This window comes from Balearica regulorum, chromosome 9 (assembly GCF_011004875.1).
Source record: "Balearica regulorum gibbericeps isolate bBalReg1 chromosome 9, bBalReg1.pri, whole genome shotgun sequence".
Lineage (NCBI taxonomy): Eukaryota > Metazoa > Chordata > Aves > Gruiformes > Gruidae > Balearica > Balearica regulorum.
Genome location: NC_046192.1, coordinates 1,130,713 through 1,153,933, shown reverse-complemented (window position 1 = coordinate 1,153,933; position 23,221 = coordinate 1,130,713). Strand labels below are relative to the sequence as shown.

At 42.4% G+C, this 23,221-nt stretch overlaps 1 protein-coding gene across 2 annotated transcripts in view; it reads left to right on the top strand.

Moving 5' to 3' along the window:
* The window catches only part of RYK (receptor like tyrosine kinase), a 62,018-nt gene that overhangs the window by 26,730 nt on the left and 12,067 nt on the right, over nt 1-23,221 (top strand). The window contains exons 7-10 of one of the 2 annotated variants that reach the window (XM_075760710.1): nt 2,840-2,941; nt 5,337-5,470; nt 7,855-7,941; nt 22,014-22,083. In XM_075760710.1, the coding sequence (XP_075616825.1) occupies nt 2,840-2,941; nt 5,337-5,470; nt 7,855-7,941; nt 22,014-22,083 (393 nt within the window). The remainder of the gene's footprint in view (nt 1-2,839; nt 2,942-5,336; nt 5,471-7,854; nt 7,942-22,013; nt 22,084-23,221) is intronic. The other variant, XM_075760711.1, reaches the window with a different exon arrangement.

Below are 23,221 nucleotides of genomic sequence, written 5' to 3'. Positions count from 1 at the left end.
CTGACATAGTGTGCAAGTGAGGAAACCAAGCAAGCTCATAAACATGAGCAAGTTAAACCTAAAAAATAGAATGAAGCCAACCAAAAAAGTAGTTTTTCAAACTTGCAACAGGCATAAAAAGAATAATTCCTTTTTCAAGCTTGCCTGCAGGAGGAAGGCAGCCAAAGAAATCTGTAGGGCTAGTAGGTGATCAAGTTACAAAAGGAGTTTCCAGCCATAGCAGGAAAATGAAATGCAAGTTCCGCATCGGTGTTTAATGCAGTGACTGTGCCAGGGCATTTCTTTCCAGGGAACTCGATGGAGAGTGGATCATATTGAAGCAGCTTATAGATGCAGTAGTGCAAACAGTTGAAATAAGCAGTAATAAGTTGCTAGCACCAGCGAATATTCATTCAAAAACTCTAAAGGAAGTTAAAGCGGAGTAGCAGACCACCAATGTGGCTTTTAACCTTGTGCTTATGCTGGAACCCTACACCTGGAAGACAGTTAATGTGGGAATGACTTTAAAAAAAGGTTTCCAGAGAGAGATCAAGGCCAACTATAAATCAGTAACCCTGATGTTTGTGTTGTGAGGATTAGTAGATTCTGTTCTAAAGAAAAAAAAAATGCTCAGTGGGTGCATCTGTGACTATGGTGTAATGGGGAAGAGTTGACTTGGCTTTCTTTTTTTAAAGGAAATCTTGCTTCAAAACTAACAGTGTTCCTTGAGGACATTGCCAAGCATGTCTAAAAATTCTGCAAGGATGGCTAGCACTGCTTGGTCAGTGCTCAGTAGCAGCCCAAGAAGCAAATGGAAAATTGATTATTTGGCAAGGCAGAGGGTTATACCCAGAAACAATATCTTCATTGTTCTCCTGATACAGTCAGCAGAAGTGGAGAAGCTTTTAAGTTTCAAAAAAAGGGGGAGATGTTTGTGTGTATTTGGGAGAGAGAGCAAAAAAGCTTCTTCTGGCCCAGCCATCTGAGCTGGTAACGGGTACTGCCCTTGCCTGCAAACTTTCTCACGCTTGTTCTTAAGCCATGACAGCCACAACAACTCTTTTTCGTAGGACGTTGTCTGTGAGGATAAGACAGAAAACATCCTGCTACAGTTTAAGCTGTAGTTGACCTGGACAGACTGGAGAGTTGGGCAGAGAGGAACCAAATGAAATTCAATAAGGGCGAGTGTAGGGTCCTGCACCCAGGGAAGAACAACCCCAGGCACCAGTACAGGTTAGGGGATGACCTGGGAAGCAGCGCTGCAGAGAAGGACCTGGGAGTCCTGGTGGACAAGTTTTCCATGACCAGCAGTGTGCCCTCATGGCCAAGAAGGCAGTGTCCTGGGGGGCATTAGGAAGAGTGTGGCCAGCAGGTTGAGGGAAGTCCTCTTCCCCCTCTACTCTGTCCTGGTGAGGCCACATGTGGAGTTCTGTGTGCAGTGCTGGGCTCCTCAGTTTGACAGACAGGGAACTGCTGGGGAGAGTCCAGCGGAGGGCTGTGAGGATGAGGAGGGGCCTGGAGCATCTCTGGTATGAGGAAAGGCTGAGAGAGCTGGGGCTGGTTAGCCTGGAGAAGAGAAGACTGAGAGGGGATCTGAATATCTAAAGGGTGGGTGTCAAGAGGAAGGGGCCAGACTCTTCTCAGTGGTGCCCAGTGACAGGACAAGGGGCAATGGGCACAAACTGGAACACAGGAAGTTCCACCTGAACATGAGGAAAAACTTCTTCCCTCTGTGGGTGACCGAGCCCTGGGACAGGCTGCCCAGAGAGGTTGTGGAGTCTCCTTCTCTGGAGAGATCCCAAACCCACCTGGATGCGATCCTGTGCGACCTGCTCTGGCTGATCCTGCTTTGGCAGGGGGGTTGGACGAGATGATCTCCAGAGGTCCTTTCCAAACCCTACAAGTCTGGGATTCTGTTTGCCTGTTTTTTGAAAACTATGTGCAGCTACAGTCCTTCTACCCAAAGAAAATATCCCAAAAGTTCATTGTAGATGGCCCTGGAAGGGGCAACAAGTATCTGTGGAGAGAGGAATGACAAAGTAGGCTCGGGCTGTAAAAGAGTCACGAGGTTGGAAAAGACCTCTAAGATCATTGAGTTTTGCATTAATTGCCTGGAGAGGCTTCGTTCAGCAATTTAATGAGTAGAAATGTCAGTGTAGATCTGTTATTTAGAGCTAGGTAAAAATAATGATTAATGACTTGATTTTTTTTTTTTAAAGCAACCAATAAGTATAGGGCGACCAACCATTTGCAACAGTCAACTAGGGAATATTTTTTTCAATATTTGCTCCAGTACAGGAGCTAAAGGGCAGCAGATATCACTCCAGCTGGCATGCCCAGAGGAAGCAAGAGGGGATCAGAGATCACTCCAGCTGAAAAAGCTGGTTCAGCTTTGCAGGGTGTTATGGGTGCCTCTGCGTTTGGCTCTGGCATCTGCTTTCAAACTTCTGTGGTCATTGTTGATTCTCAGTGGGATGTTGGTACCACAAAACGAATGCATTTGAGTCTTCGCTGGAGTATAATAGTCTTGTTGTTTCTGGTATGACAGGGTGGGTCTTGCAAGAAATGTATTTTCTTTTTCACCTTGATTTTTCAAAAGTGTGTGTGGGGGGGATGGTGCTGGAAAATAGAGCAAATTCTGCAAAACAAATAGGAGGGAGTTGTTTGCACTCCAAGGACAGGAGCGCTGAGATTTTTGAGTTACCTGCAATACGTTTTAACATGTGAGACACTGTAAAAATTTAAAGTCTTTTAAAGTCTACCCTGGGAAATCTTCTGGTTTTAACTTTGATATGTTAATTTTGAATTTATTACAGTGGCAAGCAGTTGTGTTTCATGTCCATTTTTTGTTTTAAAACAGCATTAGTGACAGCAGTAGCTCACAAGGTTTATCCCAACCCTCCACACAGACGACGCAGTACTTGCGAGCTGACACGCCAAACAATGCAACGCCAGTAACCAGTAAGTGTTAATCTAATTACCGACCCTCTTGGACACAGCCAGAGTATTTGGTGGTAGGGGTCACACTGATTAGTCTTTCCATCTTACTGCTGCAGCCTGCAAAGGAAATGAATGGAGGGAAAAGTTTTACAAGGGTGATATATTCATCATTTCTTCTCGTTTACAGCTTTGCTTGAGAGAATGTTAAATAGTTAAAAAGAGCACGGAATGAAAAGGAGAGGTGGTAGTGTTTTATATCCTCTGTGATAGACTGGTCAGTGTTAATTCTGTGATCATTGGAGGTATTTTGATACCTGCAGAGTGTTTACTCCTCCAATTATTGTCTGCCTTCATTAGTGGAGGGCTATCCCATATAGCATTGCTCCAGGGAAGGGACTGTTCAGGTGCAGGGAAGCTGGACGGTTTAGGGACACACTTGGCGTGCAGTTTCTTGGCAGCTCGGTCTCATGGGGCTGACCATGAGCCTTTCCCTTGTGCTGGCACCTACGCTGCTGGGCTGCAAGATAATTCAGCCAAAAACTGACCGCTTTTGTAGAGCGATGGGTTTTTTGGTTCACTTGGGTCTCTGAATGTGCTTGTGGTACCCTCTAAGCACCAATCTTGGTGTGGAAAAATGGGGGAGCCTGGTCAGAGGAACAAACCATTTCTCTGTTAAACTGAAAATGCTGGTTTTTCTCAATAGAGTGGGAACTGCCAAGCTGAAATAGTACTCTGGCACTCCTGCCTTTTTCAGAAAGTTTAAATTAAACACCTCCTGTTTTCATCTACTGCCACCAGTGATTGTCTTTCTCTTCTGTAATGGTCCATGGGATCGTAGAATCACTTAGGTTGGAAAAGACCTCTAAGATCATTGAGTTTTGCATTAATTGCCTGGAGAGGCTTCGTTCAGCAATTTTAATAAGTAGAAATGTCAATGTAGATCTGTTATTTAGAGCTAGGTAAAAATAATGATTAATGACTTGATTTATTTTTTTTTTAAAGCAACCAATAAGACCCCAAAAGCCTCTCCTGTTTTCTTCTGATTGCACTTAGTAGTGGTATGGACCATCCCAGTTCATGAGGGAGCACTGCAGAAATGTTGTGATTCCTGTTCAGCCCTACTGTGTTTTCTTGTTTCCTCCCCACATGTGGAAGCAGGGGTTTACCTAAGATTGAACTCCTGTGACTTTGGGAAAGTTTTGGCTTTCTTCTAAATTGTAGTATATCTCCCTTAAAAGAAAAAAAAAAAGGGGGATCTTTTTGTCATCTGAGTTCATGTTCACTTGAAAAAGCTTCCTTTAAAATTTATTTAGTAGAAGTGTTAATTTGAAAATTTAAAAAAAAAATACTAAAAAATTCCTTTCCACAGAGTTTGGAAGACACCTTAGCCTGCAACTGATTCTTGAGCTGGTTTTCCCTCTTGTCAGCTGAAGTCCCTCCCCAGCCTTTTTATTTTCCATCTCCTACCCCAGATGACATTCTGCTGTTGACGACCTGTCAACTCAAGGTGTTTAGGTTGGCCCTTTTAAGTGATAACATTTGGTTAATTTGAACATAACCCTGAAAACTCATTACTGAGCCTCTGGCAAAAGGGGAGAGAAGGACTTGTCATGACTTTGGCCTACAAACCAAGCCCATGGTGATGATGAAACCCTCCTCACCTTGATGAGCATGGTAGCCACTGTGCCTGAAGGGCACCCGTTTGCTGTGTTCAGTCTGTGTTGTTTCAGTGTCTCTTAGTGGTTTTGGGACAGCCCCGGTAAAACAGCAAAAACAAATATAAGAAAAAATGTTGAATGCAAAAATAAACAGGAAAAACATTCTTAGTACTTCCACAATCATATTAACCTTGCTTTCAGTAGTGTTTAAATTTAAAAAAAAAAAAAAAATTATCATTGAAGTAATTCTCAAGATTTTTCTCTAGAGATTCATAAACTTGTACAAAAATATTAAGGCCTGACTAGCGTATCTAGATGTCTGCAAGTGCCAGGAGAGGGCACTGGTAGTTCTGGTTATGTCCTCCCAGCGTAAGGCATCTTCCTTACTCCAACAAGGCTTCTGACAGTCTCAGCCCTCTGTGATCTTTATTTCCTTGTTGTCAGGGAAGTGCAGCGTCATGTTAATCAGCTTTGGCTTGTAAGGAGGAGTTTTATTTACTTGTTGTTAATAATGAGACTTGATTGCATGACAATATCTAGAATTCCTCTGTGATTTTTTTCTTTCTCACGGATGATTATATTCACATGGCTTCTCTTGTCTTTGTTATTTAATACTGTAATCTCTTTAAGGTTAATACCTAATCGGTTTAAGTACGTGCTGCTTGCCTGTCTTTATGCCTGTAGGTGGTGCTGAGGTGAAGCAATGTGCTTGTGTTCACATTATAAGGGTATTTATATTGGTTTGTTTGGCTCTGCTGGCTCCTCAGGTTATCCTACGTTACGGATAGAGAAGAATGATCTTAAAAGTGTCACTCTAATGGAAGCGAAAGCTAAAGTGAAGGACATAGCCATCTCCAGGGAGAGGATAACTCTAAAAGATGTGCTCCAAGAAGGTATTTACAGGACTCAGGCACTTGTTGGCTACAACATGGTGTATATATATGATTTTTTTATTTTGTTTTATAGCTAGATCTTTCTGAAATTCTTCATGGATGATATTTCTTTGGTGGTGGAGAAGAAAGATGACTGATGTTTGCATTTGGGGTGTGGGGAAAGCAGTTTCCAGAATTCGTTAGAATGGAGGAGCGACTAATCATGCTCAGTAAATCATTCTGTCTGTCTTACGTTATGCTTGTCTGTCTTAATAATCTGGTCCTTTATTTAAAGGAAGGGGTTAGGTGGTTAAGGAATGAGGTAATCGGTTGGGACTGTGAGTGATAAAGTAACTCACTTTTGCAAGTGACTGCAGGAGAGCTTCTCTTAACAAAAGTAAATAATCAAAACAAAAAATTTCCATGAGATGTGGCTTAAATGATCATTGAAGGCAATGCAGACCCAATTAATACAGGGATCTGGCTTCTTGGCCTCCAATTGGTATTTGAGTCTGTCAAAATCTTCAAAAATTAGAGGACTAGAAGACAGATCCTGATGAACAATTGCCAGTTTTAGTTCAGGATTGTAGCAGAGTTGAGCTGCTGTCATGAGGCTTCAGAAGGGAAGAAGCATAAAATTTTCAAGAATTCTGAAGTGCTGCAAATGGAACGTAAAGATATTTTATAAGTCTTGGCCAGAGATTCATTATAAACTTCAAGTAGCTTCCATAATTTAACCTGCTTTAACATTTTATAAATTCAGGAGATTATGGCTCCGCTGTGGCGTAGCCAGTTGGAAAATGCAAAGCACCAGGGTTTGAGTGTGCGCAAAGGAGGAGGGATCTGTGGGAGCCTTGTGTCTCGCTGGGCTCGTGCAGCACCTGATTCTGAACCTGCATCAAACTCTCATGGTACTAGATGTAAGGCAAAAATGTAGGTGTCTTAAAAAGAAAAAAAAAAAAAAAAGGTAGTTTTGAATGGAATAGCTCCACTTTTAGCAAACGGAGAGCAGATGTTAACGGTAAGTGGCCCTTTACCATTTGCTGGTGAAGTAGAGAAATGACTTCGATGTCTAGTCTGGAATATAAACAGCCTAATCTGCAAAAAGCCCAGAGGAGAGTGAGGCAGAAATAATGCATTCGCGGTTTTGTATTTAAATGTTGCAGAACACCGGTGACACACAATTCCTACTAAGATACAAGTCTTTCAGGGTACCATTAAAAAACCCCAAACACCAAAAGCCCACACCGTGGACCATACAGGCATGCTGCATTGAAGTCTTACTATGTCTACATATTGGATTGCGTGAAAATTATTTTCTAGTCATAACTGCTTTTACGCGCTTCCCCATTCTCTTTATTTCCAGCATTTAAAAATATATTGATACCATAACAAACTTCAGTACAAGGTGCTATCTTCTGTTTGACTTCTAAATATATCTGTATATTGGAAATACGTATTTAAGTTGCTTTCTTGACGTCATCAAGAATCAAGATAGGAGAGATTTAGTTTAAATAATTCATGCTGTATATTTCTGGTTGCCTTGTGTCCTTAGTTAAACTGCTCCTTAGGGAGATTAGAATTTGAAGACCCCTGTCTTGCAGGATTTACTTGCAGTCCCAGGGCAGACAGTAGAAATGTTGCACTGTCCCTGTTAAGTATTTAGAAACCGAATGAGACCCGTGCTTCGTGCCAGAAGATGTACAACCTGGCTAAGGCAATCCCTGCCGAAGATATTTCAACCTAATCAGGCAGGACAGATCAGTGGTAAAGGGATGTAACGTATCAATAGGCTGCATCGACAGAGAAGCATCGCCAACCTGAGTTGTATAAAACATTAATTCTCTGTGTGTCACGATGCTGCAATTGTTCTTACTACAGCTGTTCAGTTAGCTCCTCTTACTTCACTAGTTATATTAAAATTTTGTGAATGGAAAAATGTTGGAGAGACTGAAAAAAAACTCCAAACAAACCCAACACCTTGAAAATACAGTCTTTGAGAAATGGAGAATTCCAGACTGACTGGATGGGAAAAGGACAGAGCTGGAGGCTTTAGCGCACACAGTTGACAAAGGTGGAACTGCCGCAATTAAACCAGTCATCGGTACTGATACTTAATGTAACTGGATTCTGTTGCTATTCTCCCCCTAAGTTTTAGTTATCTAAAACTTTTGGCATTTACTGCATATAGTTCTGATCCCACCTCCTGCAGGAGAGATGGTTGTGTTAAATATTGTCAGTAGTTTGGTTGACTTGATAGAGCATTCAAGACTTACACCATAACTGCTGTTCCTAACTTTCTGCTGTGGCTGATACGTTATTTTTGTAATAGCTATTAAATTCTATTAACGTTACCAGTGTGTTTTAACCATGTAATACTTACTAATTGTATGTTCTCTTCATAGGCACGTTTGGGCGCATTTTCCATGGGATTCTAATAGAAGAGAAAGACCCTAGTAAAGAAAAACAAGTTTTTGTCAAAACTGTTAAAGGTACGTTTACATAAAGGAGTGCGTTTGTGTCCAGTTGTTTGGATTGTGGTGTGTGCTGAGTGTATCAAATCTGTCTTTAAAACCAACCCCCTCCTCCCCAAAATATTCAAATGGCTACTGCTTAAAAAGCAAAAGCAATTTGGGTGCTGCCTTCAGCCAGAGAGAACAGAAATCTTATATGGAAGAAAAATGCGTGTGTTTTCCACCAGTGCCTTCAGTTACTGCGTCTTGAATACTTCTGCTTATTATTCTTCTAAGTAAAAACCCTATTTGTTGTTTTCCCCTAGCATGTCATTACTCTTTCCATCCACAGCCTTTTCCCCTGCAAATTGCTGAAAAAAGCACCTGTAGTGCATCTTAAAATCATTTATAAACGTGTGGCTGTACAAAAGATGGGGCATAGTGTCTGTGACTTTGCTACTGAAGCATGAGATTTATCATTTGGAGCTTCATTTATACAAATACAGCATCTTTGTTCAGGAAATACATTGTTGGAGTGATTTAAATAGCGATAGGTAGGCTTAAGAAATAACAAGGTAAGCATGGATGAAAACCGTATTACTTATATCCTACATATGTCCCTTCCTCTACATTTGTCATTGTAAGACTTCTGTAGTAGCTCACAACAGGTTTGAGTTCCCTGTACAGTAGTTACTTTACCAGTTATTTTTGGCATTTCAGTTGGGGGTATTATTGCCTCTTTTCATTTCCCAACTTCTTTAAAAAAATAAAAGGCTTCTATCAGAATTTCATCTTGTTTTAAATTTTTTTTGCCTGGCTAGTAGTTTTAAAAGATACTAATTTTAAAGAGGAAGGTGGAAATTGGTGAAGGTGCCTTATTTTGTTGTTGTATCTTTCTGGTACCCATTTATTCTGAGGTGTTTGAAAGATAAATATGCTGCTTAAAGAAAGCAATCTATTATTCTTGGTATGTTTCTCACACATACCAAGAATATGGTGTTCTTGTGATGATAATAATAATTAAAAAAAAGTTTAGGTGGAAAGCCACTTGGTGAGGGAGCAGTCAACACAAACAATGTGAAAGTAACCTCCTTTCCCGCTTAATAAATTCTTACCTCCTAATCAGCCTGGTAAGCCTGAGCTGTAAGGTGGGATGGGTGTACCGACAGCCAAGTAGTGCTTTGTAGGCGGCAGGAGGGCAACCTGTGAGTAAATCTGTCTCAGCATCGACTCTTGCACATCCTTGTGGGCATATCCAGGTTCAGACTGACAGTTACTCTCGTAGTCGCTAGATACTTCCATTATTTCTTCAGGAGTGCCTCTGGGATGGTACGCTTTCATTCTGTCATGCTTTTCCTCCCTGTTGTGTCCAGAGAGGACTTCTGAAAAGTAGATATGCTGCCCATTTGGAAGATGTTGGTAGCTACCATTTAGCATGGTGGTAGTAGTTAGAACTGTCTCTGCTGCAGCAGTCACTGCCTTACCAAAAGTATTGGTCCTTTATATAAGGGCAAGTATTTTTTTTTTTTGTGATTACTAGCAAGAAGCAAAGGAATGTCCTCAATTGAAAAAAACCAAACCACCAAACACAAAAATATGCTACTTTCCAGTATTTTGGCAACTTTTCCTGAATTCTGCTCTCTTATGTTGCTCCTCCTTGTCAAACAGTTCTGTCATTTTGTTCAGTATAGTTTCCAAAAGACTTATCCCGTATCACGTGGATGTGGTGCTCTTCTCTGTATGATGAGGCCATCTGACTTGGGGCATCATTCACCAGCATTACCTTGACCTGCAATCCCCTTTGCTGTGTTATTTGGTGGTTCTCTACCCTGATTCAGAGCCAACAAACACCATGAGCCCCAAAATTGTTGTGAGCTAGGCAGTTTGACATCTGTACAGCACTACTCAAGCACGTTTACTCTTTATGGCATTGGATTAAATGACAAGACAACATTTGTGAGAACAGATCTTAATTTAGCTGCCTCCCATCACCCCTTAATCTATTTGCTTTACCAAAATGGGCCTTCCAATCCACTCTCAAAGCCGTGTTTTTCCCTTGCACTGACTTGTATCTTTGACACAATATGCAACTTGATTTCTCTAGCCCTTCCCTTCGCAGGGAAAGATTTGCTGGCTGCAGTGAACCGGAGCGTGGTCTTGAGGGAGTAATGGTATTCGCATAATTGTTCTCTGTAGAGAATTTCTCAGCTTTAAAAAGTATCTATATGGACAAAGTTTATAATAGATTTTGCTGATACGTGTCTGTGAAATAATACTGGTTTGGGCAGCAGAACCGTTGCTAGGAAAATAACTATAAACATGCCCACTTCTAACAGCGGTTCATTTGTGGTGCTAATATTAAGCAGCTTCATCTTCATACCCTGGCTGTGATAGCTGCGTGTGCAGCTGGGTCATGTAATAAGTTGGGAATTTGCTCTGCTCAGGGAAAAAAACAACCTGCAAAAATTCTCTCTTAACCAGACTTTTTCCTTGATCTCGTTCTTTCTGTGACCACACACACACTGCTGTTTTGGCACAAACACAGGAGTAGGGCAGGACCACAAAAGCAGGATGGGTATGAGAATTATTAAACTGACTTAAGTATCTCAGTTGCTGAAGGCAAGGAAGGAGCCTCAGGGTCATGGAAAAGAAACGAGGGAAAAAGGCTTTGTGTAGCTAAGTTATCCCCACAAAAAAAGTGTGGGCTGCTCCAGAACTGTCATCTTTTACCCAGTGGTACGCTCTGGTAAAATAAAGCCCAGTGATACCCCGAATGACAGAAAACAATGGAGCGGGAGCATGGGGCATTGCAGATCTTCTGAAAAATGTGAACTGAAAGTCTTTCAGCAAGTGCTGCATGGAAGAATAACCTTCCCTTTGGAAGGAGAACACCTGGACATGGCAAATATGATCAATACACTTGTGCCCAAGCTAGAATTTCATATTAGAATTATAGAATCATAGTTGTTTGGGTTGGAAGGGACCTTTAAAGCCCATCTAGTCCAGCCCCCCTGCCACGGGCAGGGACATCTTTCACTAGCCCAGGCTGCCCAAAGCCCCATCCAACCTGACCTTGGACACTTCCAGGGATGGGGCAGCCACAGCTTCTCTGGGCAACCTGTGCCTCACCACTCTCATTGTTTTAAAAAAAATAAAAAATAAATTTTCCTTATGTCCAATCTAACCCTACCCTCTTTCAGTTTAAAACTGTTGCCCCTTGTCCTGTCACTACAGACCGTGATAAAAAGTCTCACTCCTTCTTTCTTATAAGCCCTTTTTATGTAGTGAAAAGTCACAATTAGATCTCCCCGCAGCTTTCTCTTCTCCAGGCTGAACAACCCCAACTCTCTCAGCCTGAGGTCTCCATAGCAGAGGTGCTCCAGCCCTCGCGTCATCTCCGTGGCCTCCTCTGGACTCACTCCAACAGCTCCGTGTCCTTCTTGTGCTGGGGACCCCCGAGCTGGATGCAGCACTGCAGGGGGGTCTCACCAGAGCAGAGTTAGAGGGGCAGAATCCCCTCCCTCGACCTGGGAACTTTGGATATGATGTTAGTTGGTGCAGTTGTCTACTGTGCCACTGGCTACAAGCCCTCACCCCTGCAGAGTCACACCAGATTACTCGCAAACAAGTGGCTTTGTGTTGGGTGTTACCATTGCAAACTACACTGATCGTAGCAAGTTTGCGTTGAGCAGAGCAGTAAAGCTTAGCGGATTAAGTGATTATCTGCTAGATGTGCCCGAGAGCGCACAACAAGTAGTATTCATGGGACTGGAAGGCTTCCTTGAGCCACGGGCAGCTCCTGTACGTTGGCTTTTAGAAGACCTCTGCTATGGTGAGGAAGGTGCCAAAGATGGGTTATTGTGCCATTTAAGTAATGGTTTCTAAGTACTGCTCTTCAGGAAAACCTGTGAAGAAATGTCATGCCATAGATGTAAGAGCAGGTGCATATCGTAATGGATCTCTTCTTGTGTCCTTCCTTCAGTTGTTGGTGTATTATAGGATCCATAACCTTTCAAGATGGGTTATTTCTAATAATGTGGACAGAGGAGAACATGCTGTCGGTTTCCTCATTCCATATCCTGGAGATGATGAATGTTGTGGCTGACATGCTCATCAGACAATAGTTAGATCTGTGAATATTTCCCGCTCCGAGGGGAGTGTGTTTGCAGCCTTGTCGCTTTGCCTCTTTCCTGTCTTCTTACCACTCCCTGGGGTTGATTCTTCTCCCAAAAGGATCAAAAAGCAAAGATAGTTGGCTGATTTGGCAGTAACTGCAGCAGCCCTTCCCACTTCCCTTTGGTGTTCTCTACTCTTCTGGTAAGATGTCGAGCATTACTAATAAACCAGTAGAGTGCTAACTGAAATCAAGAAGCCTTGGGGTTTTTTTTCTGAACTTAATACTTGTTCTCCCTTCTGAAGTGATGTCCTGTTAAAGGAATCGGTAATCCATAAAACCTGGGAAAGCCTGGACCTGCCTGCCTTTGTCCTGAGAAACTCTGCGAGTGAAAGAGGCCATTCAGAGAGCGTGTGAGACTAGTTTCCAGGAATGTATTGTATTCTCCATTTTCTCATGCTGGGATTGACCCGTTAGGTCAGGCTCTCAAAGGGCAAGTTTGATCCTAATAAAGCAACGTTGGTGCCGGAGAAAAATAGATTGGAGTTTGCTTGTTAGCGCTATTTGACTAGTTTCTCCTACGCCACAGAATTTGTCTGAGGTTTTTCTTCTGAACCGTTCAATAAGTCACTGAAGTGCTTTTCAACCAATTCAGTGTTTACTTGTTTTGTAGCTTGTAAATTGATACGACTGAAAAGTTGGAGACACTTCTCTTAATCTCAATGCCACATCTTTTATACAGTCTGAAGGCAGAAGTCATCCCCGAGTGCCAGAAGTTCACTCCAGCTCCCTTAGAGGTTTTTCTTTCACCTAACTGTGGTGTGCTTCAGAGAAAAGTTGTAACATGCCCTGGGTAGTGACAGAGCTTCTACCTGCATGTTCATGAAGTAGGTTAATTTATAATGTGTTTTTTTTAATGCTATATCATCTAACGCTTTAGAGTGCATCTGGATGCCTGACTCTTCCATTATGTGCAGTGCTGTGTGCCAAAGAGGATTGCTTAAAAGAAAAAATGGGTATCGGTTGGCAAAATTAGAAGTAGCTTTCTGGAAGCTCTAATAACTTTGGGAGTACAAAGATCACGAGCCCTGGGCAAAAGGTGTCACTTGTTCATACTTTCTGTAGATCCTTCCTGTTGCCCATCCAGTTGTTCTTTTCTATTTGCGGTTTACAGTTTCGCTGTATATTGTTGTAAAAGTTTTAGCTTCTTTCACATTTAGACTTTTCTGTGGATAATTTGCCTTCGTCCATTCTTTAAACGGACACTGCTGAAGACCCAGCATGTGTGTCTCATAACACAGTCTTGTTCTTACTGGTAATCTGTACTATGTTTGGGATATTGGAATCCATGAATCAACACAACCTGAATAAGTTCTTTGTTAGAAAGGTGAGAGACTTAGCTGGCATTTGCTTTCTTCATTGTGTTTCTTGCTCTGCAGTAGAATTGTTTTATGTGATTGTAATGCTTTGCTTTCCTTTCCAATAGGAGGTTTCTAATCACTCTCAACTTTGGGAAGTGTCTCAGTTGGCATGTTTCTCAAAGCTGGCACTGCATCCCTTGTCACTGACTGGCAGATCTCTTCTGCCTTTATATGGTGTGAAAGAGACTTTCTTGTGAATCTTTTAGATCATCTTACGTCAGAAGAGGAAGAAAACATGCAGTTTTCACCTTTGATTTAAAGAACATATTGTTTAATGGTGCTTTTCCTGTGAAGGAGAAAACTCTTTACAGAACAAATGGAATTGTATTATTCCAGGAACATACACGGCCAGTTTGAGTTGTGCTGAGCCCTGACTCATTTAGTACGTTCTGGCCAAGGTACATTTTTGTTAAAAACAACCGATTATGCCATTTGCGATAACCTAACTGCTTCCATTTCATTTTCTAACCACTTAAAATTTTTTCTTATGTACAAGGAAGGAATGTTTGAAAACAAACCACCCATGAAAGGCACTGGAAACAAAAGTCATGGCATGAGTGAAGATTAACTCTCAAGACTTCATCACTTTAACAAAGCTTTGAGTTTTGGTCATATCATCATAGGTAACTAAAGGACTCCCACCACTCTTGGCTACCTCCAATATTATGCTTTTTAAAAGGAGGAATGCTCAAAGTGCACCCACAGATACAATATGGATTATGGTGCTGTAATGGAAGCTGTGGAGAAGAACCTTGCCATGAATTCAGCTGGTGCAGCTGAGGACTGCAGCTACCTTCTGAGTATTTGTAGGACACAAGACTTTTTTCTAGTCTAGTCCAAACCGGACTGCAGTGCGAGGTTGTGTTGTGGATAGGAGGAAACCCATTAGATGTTAAATGCTGTATGTTAAAACAAGTGTGACTTAACTGCCCATAGCTTGCAGACCTTTGTTCACATGATGTCTGGTTTGGCCTGCTTGCCATCTAGCCAAGTGCAAGCCAGTGACCCTTTAGGGCTTCTTCAGGACACTTATTGAGAGCAGCCCTGAGGAGAAGGATTTGGGGATGTTGACTGATGAAAAGCTCCACATGACCTGGGTGATGTGCACTTGCAGCCCAGGAAGCCAGCCAAGTCCTGGGCTGCATCCCCAGCAGCGTGACCAGTAGGTCGAGGGAGGGGATTCTGCCCCTCTAACTCTGCTCTGGTGAGACCCCCCTGCAGTGCTGCATCCAGCTCGGGGGTCCCCAGCACAAGAAGGACACGGAGCTGTTGGAGAGAGTCCAGAGGAGGCCACGGAGATGATGCGAGGGCTGGAGCACCTCTGCTATGGAGACCTCAGGCTGAGAGAGTTGGGGTGGTTCAGCCTGGAGAAGACAAGGCTGCGGGGAGACCTTAGAGCCCCTTCCAGTCCCTGCAGGGGCTCCAGGAAAGCTGGAGAGGGGCTGGTGACAAGGGCAGGGAGGGACAGGCCAAGGGGAATGGCCTGAAGCTGCAGGAGGGGAGATGGAGATGGGATGGGAGGCAGAAATTCTTCCCTGTGAGGGTGGTGAGGCCCTGGCAGAGGGTGCCCAGAGAAGCTGTGGCTGCCCCTGGCTCCCTGGCAGTGTTGAAGGGCAGGTTGGATGGGGCTTTGGGCAACCTGGGCTAGTGGAGGGTGTCCCTGCCTGTGGCTTTAAGGTCCCTTCCAACCCAAACCATCTATGATTTGATGATTCTGTGATTTAGTGTGTCGGAATAGAGAGCCCAAGAACTGAAGTCATGCAAAGCAGGGGAAAGCGCAATAGGCGCAGTTAGGCGAGGTAAGTGTGTAATAAGCTGTGTGTTAACAAAGACGAAGGGTTTTGTGTTCGTATCATACATACAGTATATGGCAACCTGGAGCTTCTGCAGTTGTGCCCAAGGCACCAGTTTTAAATTGCATTGAATTTACTATTCTGGGCAGTTCATTCTTAAAAGTGCTGCCTTTTAAAAATATTTACAAGCTTAAGTTTATGCTTGAAACGTGCAGTGTTTAAGTTAATTGTTGGAAGTATTTAACCTCCCAAATTCAGAGTACAGGATGTTGTTTCTGTAGAAAGAAGTTTATGCCAAAAAAATTAGAGAGCTGCTTCTAGTCTGAGCTAAATTCCTAAGTGTCTTCGTAAAGGCAGATACTTGAATTTAAAGAATTAGGGAAAAGTAGCAAATACCTGAATACCAGCTTAAAAATGCACTGTATTTGTCGTTCAATCCTAGTACATTAAGAAAGAATCCTGAGACCTAAAATAGTACAACAGACATTTAAAAAATAGTGAATAGCAGCTCTGAGGTTGATGTCCAAAGTATTGTACTTCTTAACTTAAAGATTTGCTATTCCATATGCTTCTGCAGGGGGAAAAAAAAATAATGATAATCTACAGTGCCCCTTCACTTACTTACAGTTAAAATCACTACTAAAGAGCCTCTTGTTGCTATTTGCTGCTGCTACTTGGATTCCAGTATTGTTGTTATGTAGGGAAATGGCACTATCCCCAATCATACTTCTCTCTGCCCTTTTCTGTGGTTTAAAACCACGTGTGCATTCATAATGTAGGGAAACCAGAACAGCGTTCCCTGTTTTAGCAGCGTCACATTGAATCACTTCCAGATTATATTAAAATTAGGCTTGAATTTGAAAACGTGAACTACCTTGCTTTGGAAAATAAACTTGTGCGGTCGTGGTGTAGAAACAAACATTTCGATATAAATAGCCTTGGTAGTAAGATTGGAGGCGAAATTCTGCTCTAGTGGGATTTTTACAAGACTAAGCATAGTGTCCTTACGTTGTCGTTGGTGTATCTTAATATACGGAAGATTTGAATCCTGTAGGATGCGTGGTTGCCTTCTAAAGCAGATAGACGTTGATGCGTGGAAGTATAGCCATTACCTGAACTGCCTCTGTGGCTGTCTAGACTTGCCAGTGCAATAGAGCGGCTACACGAGGTGCTTTTCCTTTGCTTCTGTGGTAGGCTGAAAGCCATCAGATACGCTACTGGCTTCCGTGGTGACTTGTCACTGTCTGAGAGTAAATATTTTTGTGTACGTATTTCCCCTTCTATCTATGAAAAAGCAGATTGGCTCATGAGTGTTTGCGTTCCTTGAGCAGTTAGTCCTTCTGTTGAAGCAAAGTTCTGACAATGTCTGCTAGCAGCATTAAAAATGTCACATACGACAGATGTGAACTCGGGATAGTCTTCGAGCATTGATTTTTCTTCCAAATCCCAAAGACTTGCGTAGAAGAGTTAAAGCAGTATTCAGGCATGTGTTCTCTTTGAACTGGGATTGAGTTCTGCTTTGGGAGAAATTTTACCTAAGGAATTGCTCTGCAGAAGCAGCAGTAATTAAAAAGGATGCGTTGATACTAGGAGTGTTTCTTACCCAAAGCTGAACATTTAGGGCAGTCCTAGTACTACACTCTTGGTTCCTACGGGCACAGAACCTATGACCGTTGTGCCTGCCTTTATGCTTTTCACCCTTCAATAACTTGAGCTTGTGGACTTTGTCACGGTCTATTTGTCAAAGCCTACAAGTACGAAAAATAATAAGGGTAATACAAGCTTTGTGAAAACAGGTAACCATTTTCTACAGAAAATGGGTTAAGTGTTCTGATGCTGGGGAATATTAACTTGCAGTATGAGGCAGAAGGAAGTTTGCAGGGGAGCAAGATGTTACAAATGGTCCAAAGCTGAGAACAGCTTCAGGTAAAACATCTTTTTAAATATTGTTGTCAGGAAACATGTTTATCAGAAGCCTTAGACTTCCTAGCTGTGGTGTTTGTGGAGCTGCTCCTGATAGGAGTGCTGAAAGAAGTTGCTGTGTACTACTGCCAATAGTAGGCTATGAAAGGGCTCTGGAATGACTTATTTCAATTTTGAGACCTTTTAAGTTTCTGCTTTGTCTTCTGTCTGAAGAAACAGATTTCAGTGGCCATGCTAGAATCTAAAGTCTTCAACTTCTAATGCTGCGTTTTGCTATTTTGAGATTCTAGGAGGTGTGACTTAAAATGTTATTCTTGAAAGCCATCCAGCTAATTGGGTAACCCACTCCAATATCCAGGTAATTGCTGCTTTTCATCTCTGGTAAGTAATTTGAGGTGTGGAGTGACTCTTTTCCGATCTACTACCACCTAGTGAATGTAGAGCATGATGCTCTGCAGTTGTTACGAGCGCCCCAGCAATTGCCACAATGTTAATGTCATTGCAAAACTTTGCGGAGATTTTTCTCGCGTCAGTGTCACAATGATTCATGTGACCGATGAGTGATGGTAAACTAAGCTTTAAAATGCAGTTTTGCAGATGGCCTTTTAGAAGTTGGTAAAAATCGCCTAGGTGCTTTTTCTGCCCGTGAGCCGGGAAGGACTTCGGCATATAGAACACTTGCCAGAATTGTGTGGAGAGATTAGGCTCCTACATAAAGATAGTAGTGCCAAGAGCCCCATTGTGCCTGGCTATATACCAATAACGTAATATCATGAGATAAACTTGCAGCTCTATCAAAACTTCTTGAATATCCTAGCTTGTTCTTGCTCTGTGCCTTAGGGTAGATTTTGCAGCCAGGGTCCTGGCACAGAAAGGGTGCTTTAAAAGCATCTTCCTAGTTCTGGAATGCGTTTACATCTATCTCAAATAGTCTTTGTTTTTAAGCATTTTCCAAAAGTTGCACCTTTTTGGTCCTAATTGAACATCTAGAATTACTACTGGATATTTATTAAATCTTTCTCTTAACTCATGTGACCTGAAGTCTTTGCTGTTCAGTTACTCAGCTGTTGGTGCATGATAGCCTCCTGGAAGTGGGTGCTGCACTTTCAGATCAAAGAAGCGCTCACTTGGCTACACCTCGTGATCATGAGGCTGCAAATGCATGAATTGTTGAGCACTGACATATTCTTAATCACAAATGGCGTTAATATCTCAGAGGGAAGTTGAGCTTCTTTTTAGGGCTTTGAAAAACTTGTGCAACAAGCCCTTGTTGCCTTGCCCTGGAGTGTTTGACTTACTGTGGGCTGTTTCCTGATGCACATATTTAATATATAGGAGACTATGGCCTTCTTTGTCGTGGCTTTAAGTTACTGTTCTGATTTAAGAGGCTTCTCGCTCTGTGGGAGGCTTCCCCCCCATTCTCTGTAGCTGCATGTGTGGCTGCGTTCATATCAAATGACTTCACAGATCCGGTACAGAAAAAATGAGCCGCAAAACCCCGTGGGCGTGCTTGTGTATTTGACAAGATCATTCCCCAGGTCTCGTTTTGTGTGACTACGCAAACAATTCTGTGAATAAAATGCCTGTGTGTGTGTACTTACATGTAATGCGTAGAGATTTGATACATGGTTTCGGTACAGAACTGCATGTTGGCCCAGGCAGGAAAATGAAATCAGTAGGATTCACCTTAGTATGTCCTTGTAAAACTGTCTCACCGAGCTGGAATCGCTGGGTCACGACTGTCGCTGGCTCTGCTCTGAGACTGTGTATTTCTCGTATCAAAGCCAGAAATGCCGTGGATTTTCTGGCTTGCTTTTAGGGGTTTTCAGTGCAGGATGGTCAGATTCACCAGGTCCTCCAGTAATGTTTTATTACCAAAATCACCTTCTTCATAATCTGTGAAGACCTGTCTGTTGGATGCTCGAAAGCAGTTATAATCTACTAAATGTGGCTGAAAGTTTGTTTAAATGTACTTGTTTTTTGTTGGGTAACTAAAGAAAATGGCCGTAAAAGGAAGTCTAATTGCAATGAGGACTGTTGCAGTATTTTGGTATTTTTTTACCCCCTTTTGACTGGAATCACTCAAAGTGGTGATTTATATTCTGTTTTGAATTATATCTAGCACAAAACCACAATAATCAAATTGTTTGGTGGTTTTAAATTGGCACAGGTCTAAGCTGGAGGAGGATTAGCCTTGTACTGCTATTGTTTGTTCTGAGCGTGTTGAATTTTTTGGTGGTGTGTAAGTTTTTTCCCTACAGAAAACAAGGAAATAATATTGATAAGAAAACACAATACGGATGCTGGGACTGTTTCACAAGATAAGATTTAGATTTCCATATATACTTGAATGGCAGTCAATCGTCCTTTTGGGTGCTCAGCCACTATAGCGTAGTGTCTCGGAGCTGAAAGAAAAGAATGAAATGTAACAGCGACCCACTGAAAAACACCTGCGTGATGGAAGGGGAAAGGCATCGGCAGAAGAGCGTTGTCCCTTACAGCGTTAGCCTGAAGAGATAAATAGGTGCATTGTCTGAACCTGATTAACTCGTTCTGTACATTTTTAAAGCAAGTCTTAAATAATCTTTGATTTAGAGCTTCGAATTATTGCATGGTGGCTCTTATAATTAAAAGCAAACCAGTTAAGCAAGCAACAGGGCCAAAGAGCGTGTAAGTGAGTTAATCAGCTTAAACTCATGCCTAGTAATCTCTTTCCTCCCTTCATCATATGCTGAGTTGAAGAGGTTACGGTCTTCAAGTTCTAGTAATTAATGCATTTAAACCTGAAATTGTGTACTAGTAGCCTGCTGGCAGTTCCTCTAACTTATGATTTGCTTTTAGACTTGTTTTTAACGCTTCTTGCCCTTTGTAACAGTTGGATGATTCAGCCATTCATGCCTATATAACTTCATTTCAATGTAGTATCTTGGTTTTTCTTACTTGTTTACAAGCCTTTTGAAGTCCATCTCCTACGTATCAGCACTCAGGTGTTTTGTATGTGATGAGTTACTACTGCACAGTAGGTAGGACCTTCTCTTTCTTGTGCCTTTGTGTGCTGGAGGGCAAACTAGAGGCTTCAGCTGACCATTACTTAAACGTCTCCTGCACTGCAAGAACCTGTTCGTACCCTCCATAGGTACTTGTCATCAAATGCAAAGAAATGCACCGTTTTGATGCATCTAACATCTGGACTCCTCAGGAGAGCTGTGGTTTGGCTTTTGGTGGTCTTGGTCCTTCCAGCCTGGACAGGATCTAGGCAGTCATGCTGCTTAGGGGTTTCCAAGCATGCTCAGGGTTCAGTGCCTCTGCCTGGGACCTGTGTCTGCATTTATAACCTCCATTTCCTGATCTCCTCCTTTTTTTAGTGCCTGTATGCTTTTTGGAAAGGCATGCCTCCTTTTTAATCTCTCCTGAGCTGAGAGAACCTTTGAAGTAGTTTGCCTTAGGATAGCATTCCTTTTTCTCTGGCTTAGGGGAGCTTTTTCATTCCAGCCGATGTTTTGTGGCTCACAGGTTCTTGAGTTGCGCGCTTTCTCTTTTGATGAACCCTTCTTAGGCAGGAACCGTCTTGTGCCTCAAGCTGTCCCTGCTTCCAGCAGATCTGGAAAGCTTAAATGCCAATTTGTGTGTTATGGTTAGAACCTATCTATCTAACTTTGCCATTGCCGTGAGGGGGAGGCTGTGCTCTCCCTCTGGGCTCTGTGCTTGCTTTCCCTACCTTGTCCTCATCTCCACTGACCACGTTCACCACTCTTCCCTCAATTAAAAGTCATGTTTTCTTTTGCAGGGTTAAAGTTCAATTAGGAAAGGGTGTCAGAGCTGTACGGGGAGGAGGGTAAGACCTTGAAGAAGGAAAAAGAGCAGAGAGTTCTTTCCTCTTCTTACTCCCAAGGCAGTAAAATGTTGGTTTGACTCATCTGTAATATGTAAATTCATCCTAATGCAGCAAGGAAAACTAATTGGCCTCTGCTGGGCTCTCTCCTGTGCTAGCTTGCTGCCTAGACACACCAGTACTAGTTCTAGCATGAAGGAGGGAGAGAAAATACACCCAGGTATGAGGAGGGTGGGATTGTGAGAGCTGACATCCATCACATTAAGCTTCCCTCTTGCTTCTTGCCACCAGAGGGGGGAAAAAACCCGCAAACCCAAAAACATTTGTGGGGAAGGGGTTACAGGCAATGCGTCTGCCCAGTGGATGTTCTGATGGCTGTGGGTTACTGGAGTTATCACAGATGCTCGAATTTCAGCTAGCAGCAGTGATTCTTTGGGGTTGTGGATTTTTTTAGTGGTTTTTTTCTTTGAAAAGTGGTAAGAGAACAGCAAACATTTCGAAGGTTACCAAGGGTCAAGTGGTTCAAGTAGAGAGCAAGTGAGTAAGTAAATGTAGAAATAAACGATCTCCATCAATATGGAAATAAACTGCAGCAGCCTATACTGATAATTCAGCAGCATACCAGCGTCTCCCGAGCACTGCAGTGCTTTTGGGAAACGCACGGCACGCTCCCCCTCTTCCAGCAGCACCGGCCCCGTGTGCAGGATGTGACCCACGCTGCCCAGTGCAGGCAGCGCGTGCCTGCCCAGAAGCTGTCAGGAAGTGGCAAAAGTACAGTCTGTCAGCACCTGGAGTGTGGTTTGTTTCCTTTTTCAGCTTCACCCCATTTGTTTAAGCAGAAATATGTCCTAGAAGCTGGCTTGCTTGTTGGTGGTTTTTAAACTCCGTTTTTAAAAAGTAGGCAAACAAGTTCTGTTTGTGCACAAATGACCTCAACTGACTTGCAAATCTGGACCAAATTTTAATTAATATGTTGGTTTGTGTCCAAAGTTCTATCTGTGGTTCCTTTATTTTTTTTTTTTCATTAGATCAAGCCTCAGAGGTACAGGTGACAATGATGCTGACTGAAAGCTGTAAACTCAGAGGACTTCATCACAGGTAAGCTAAGCAGTGTTTACAAGCAAAACTATGCCTGTGCCAGCTCAGAATACTTGTGCTTAAACCTTCCTGGTGGAGAGGAAACCATTTTTTTTTTCAGAATTCAGCCACACTTTCTACATTTGAAGTTGTTTTTTTAAGCCGTAAAGAGCTGAAACTATTTTTGTGTCACTTCAAAATACCGAATTCTAGATGTGCCTCTTATTGCAAAGAGTGCTTATGAGGTTTTTCTGGCTGCACAGTCAGTAAAATCAAATAGTAGCAGCATGTGGGGAAAACAGGGAAAGTCTTTGGTGTTCCAAGCCTCGCAGTGAAATATGGGTAGATATTCCTTTTGTATATTCTTAGTTATTGCAGAAAAAGGTGCTGCAGGCACGTGTTGGTTTACGCTGGTTCTTGCACAGACTGGTTGTTAAATGAGGTGGGATCTTGGTGATGACGAGAGTAAGTGTATGTGCCGGTTTAGCTAATTTACAAGTCTGTCTTGTATTATTTATGATTTTCTACGCGGCGCAGCAAAGTCCTGGGATTTAGGTACCCTCCCACGTGGAGATGAGGAAATACTTGTTAGGATTCTTCCACGCGTGTTGTCCTGGTACAACATCGTAACATCACTGATGGCGTTTATGCCAATAATTCTTACAAAATAAGTTTTTGGGGTGATTGCTTAGGTTTTTAAATTGATGCCCCAAAAAGCTTGAGTTAGTGGCAGTTTTGCAGCTTGGATTAAAGGCTGAAATTGGCTTTAAAGATCCTTGTTCCTGGCAAGGGTGCAGATAAGAAGAAACCTACACTCATCGTCAAGTCCCTGGACTGGTAGTTGGTCTTTTTTTACTGGTAATGTGAAGGAAACAAAAATAGTACAAGCAGAATTATTAGTTCTACGGCGCATTAAAAGGTTGCTTTTCTAAGAGTTATTGTAGTTAAGACCTTGCCTAAGATACAGGATTGTATTGAAAGGAGTAGCAGGTTCTTGGGGAAACATCCTTAAAACCAAATGAAACAATCTCCCTCTTGTCATTCAGAATCAGCTGTTCCCCTCCATTTTACAAGTCAAACTCCTTAAAAAAAAAAAAAGTTCAAAAAGCTTTTTTCTGTACAGTGCCTATAAAGCTAGGACCTTTATCTTGATCGAAGG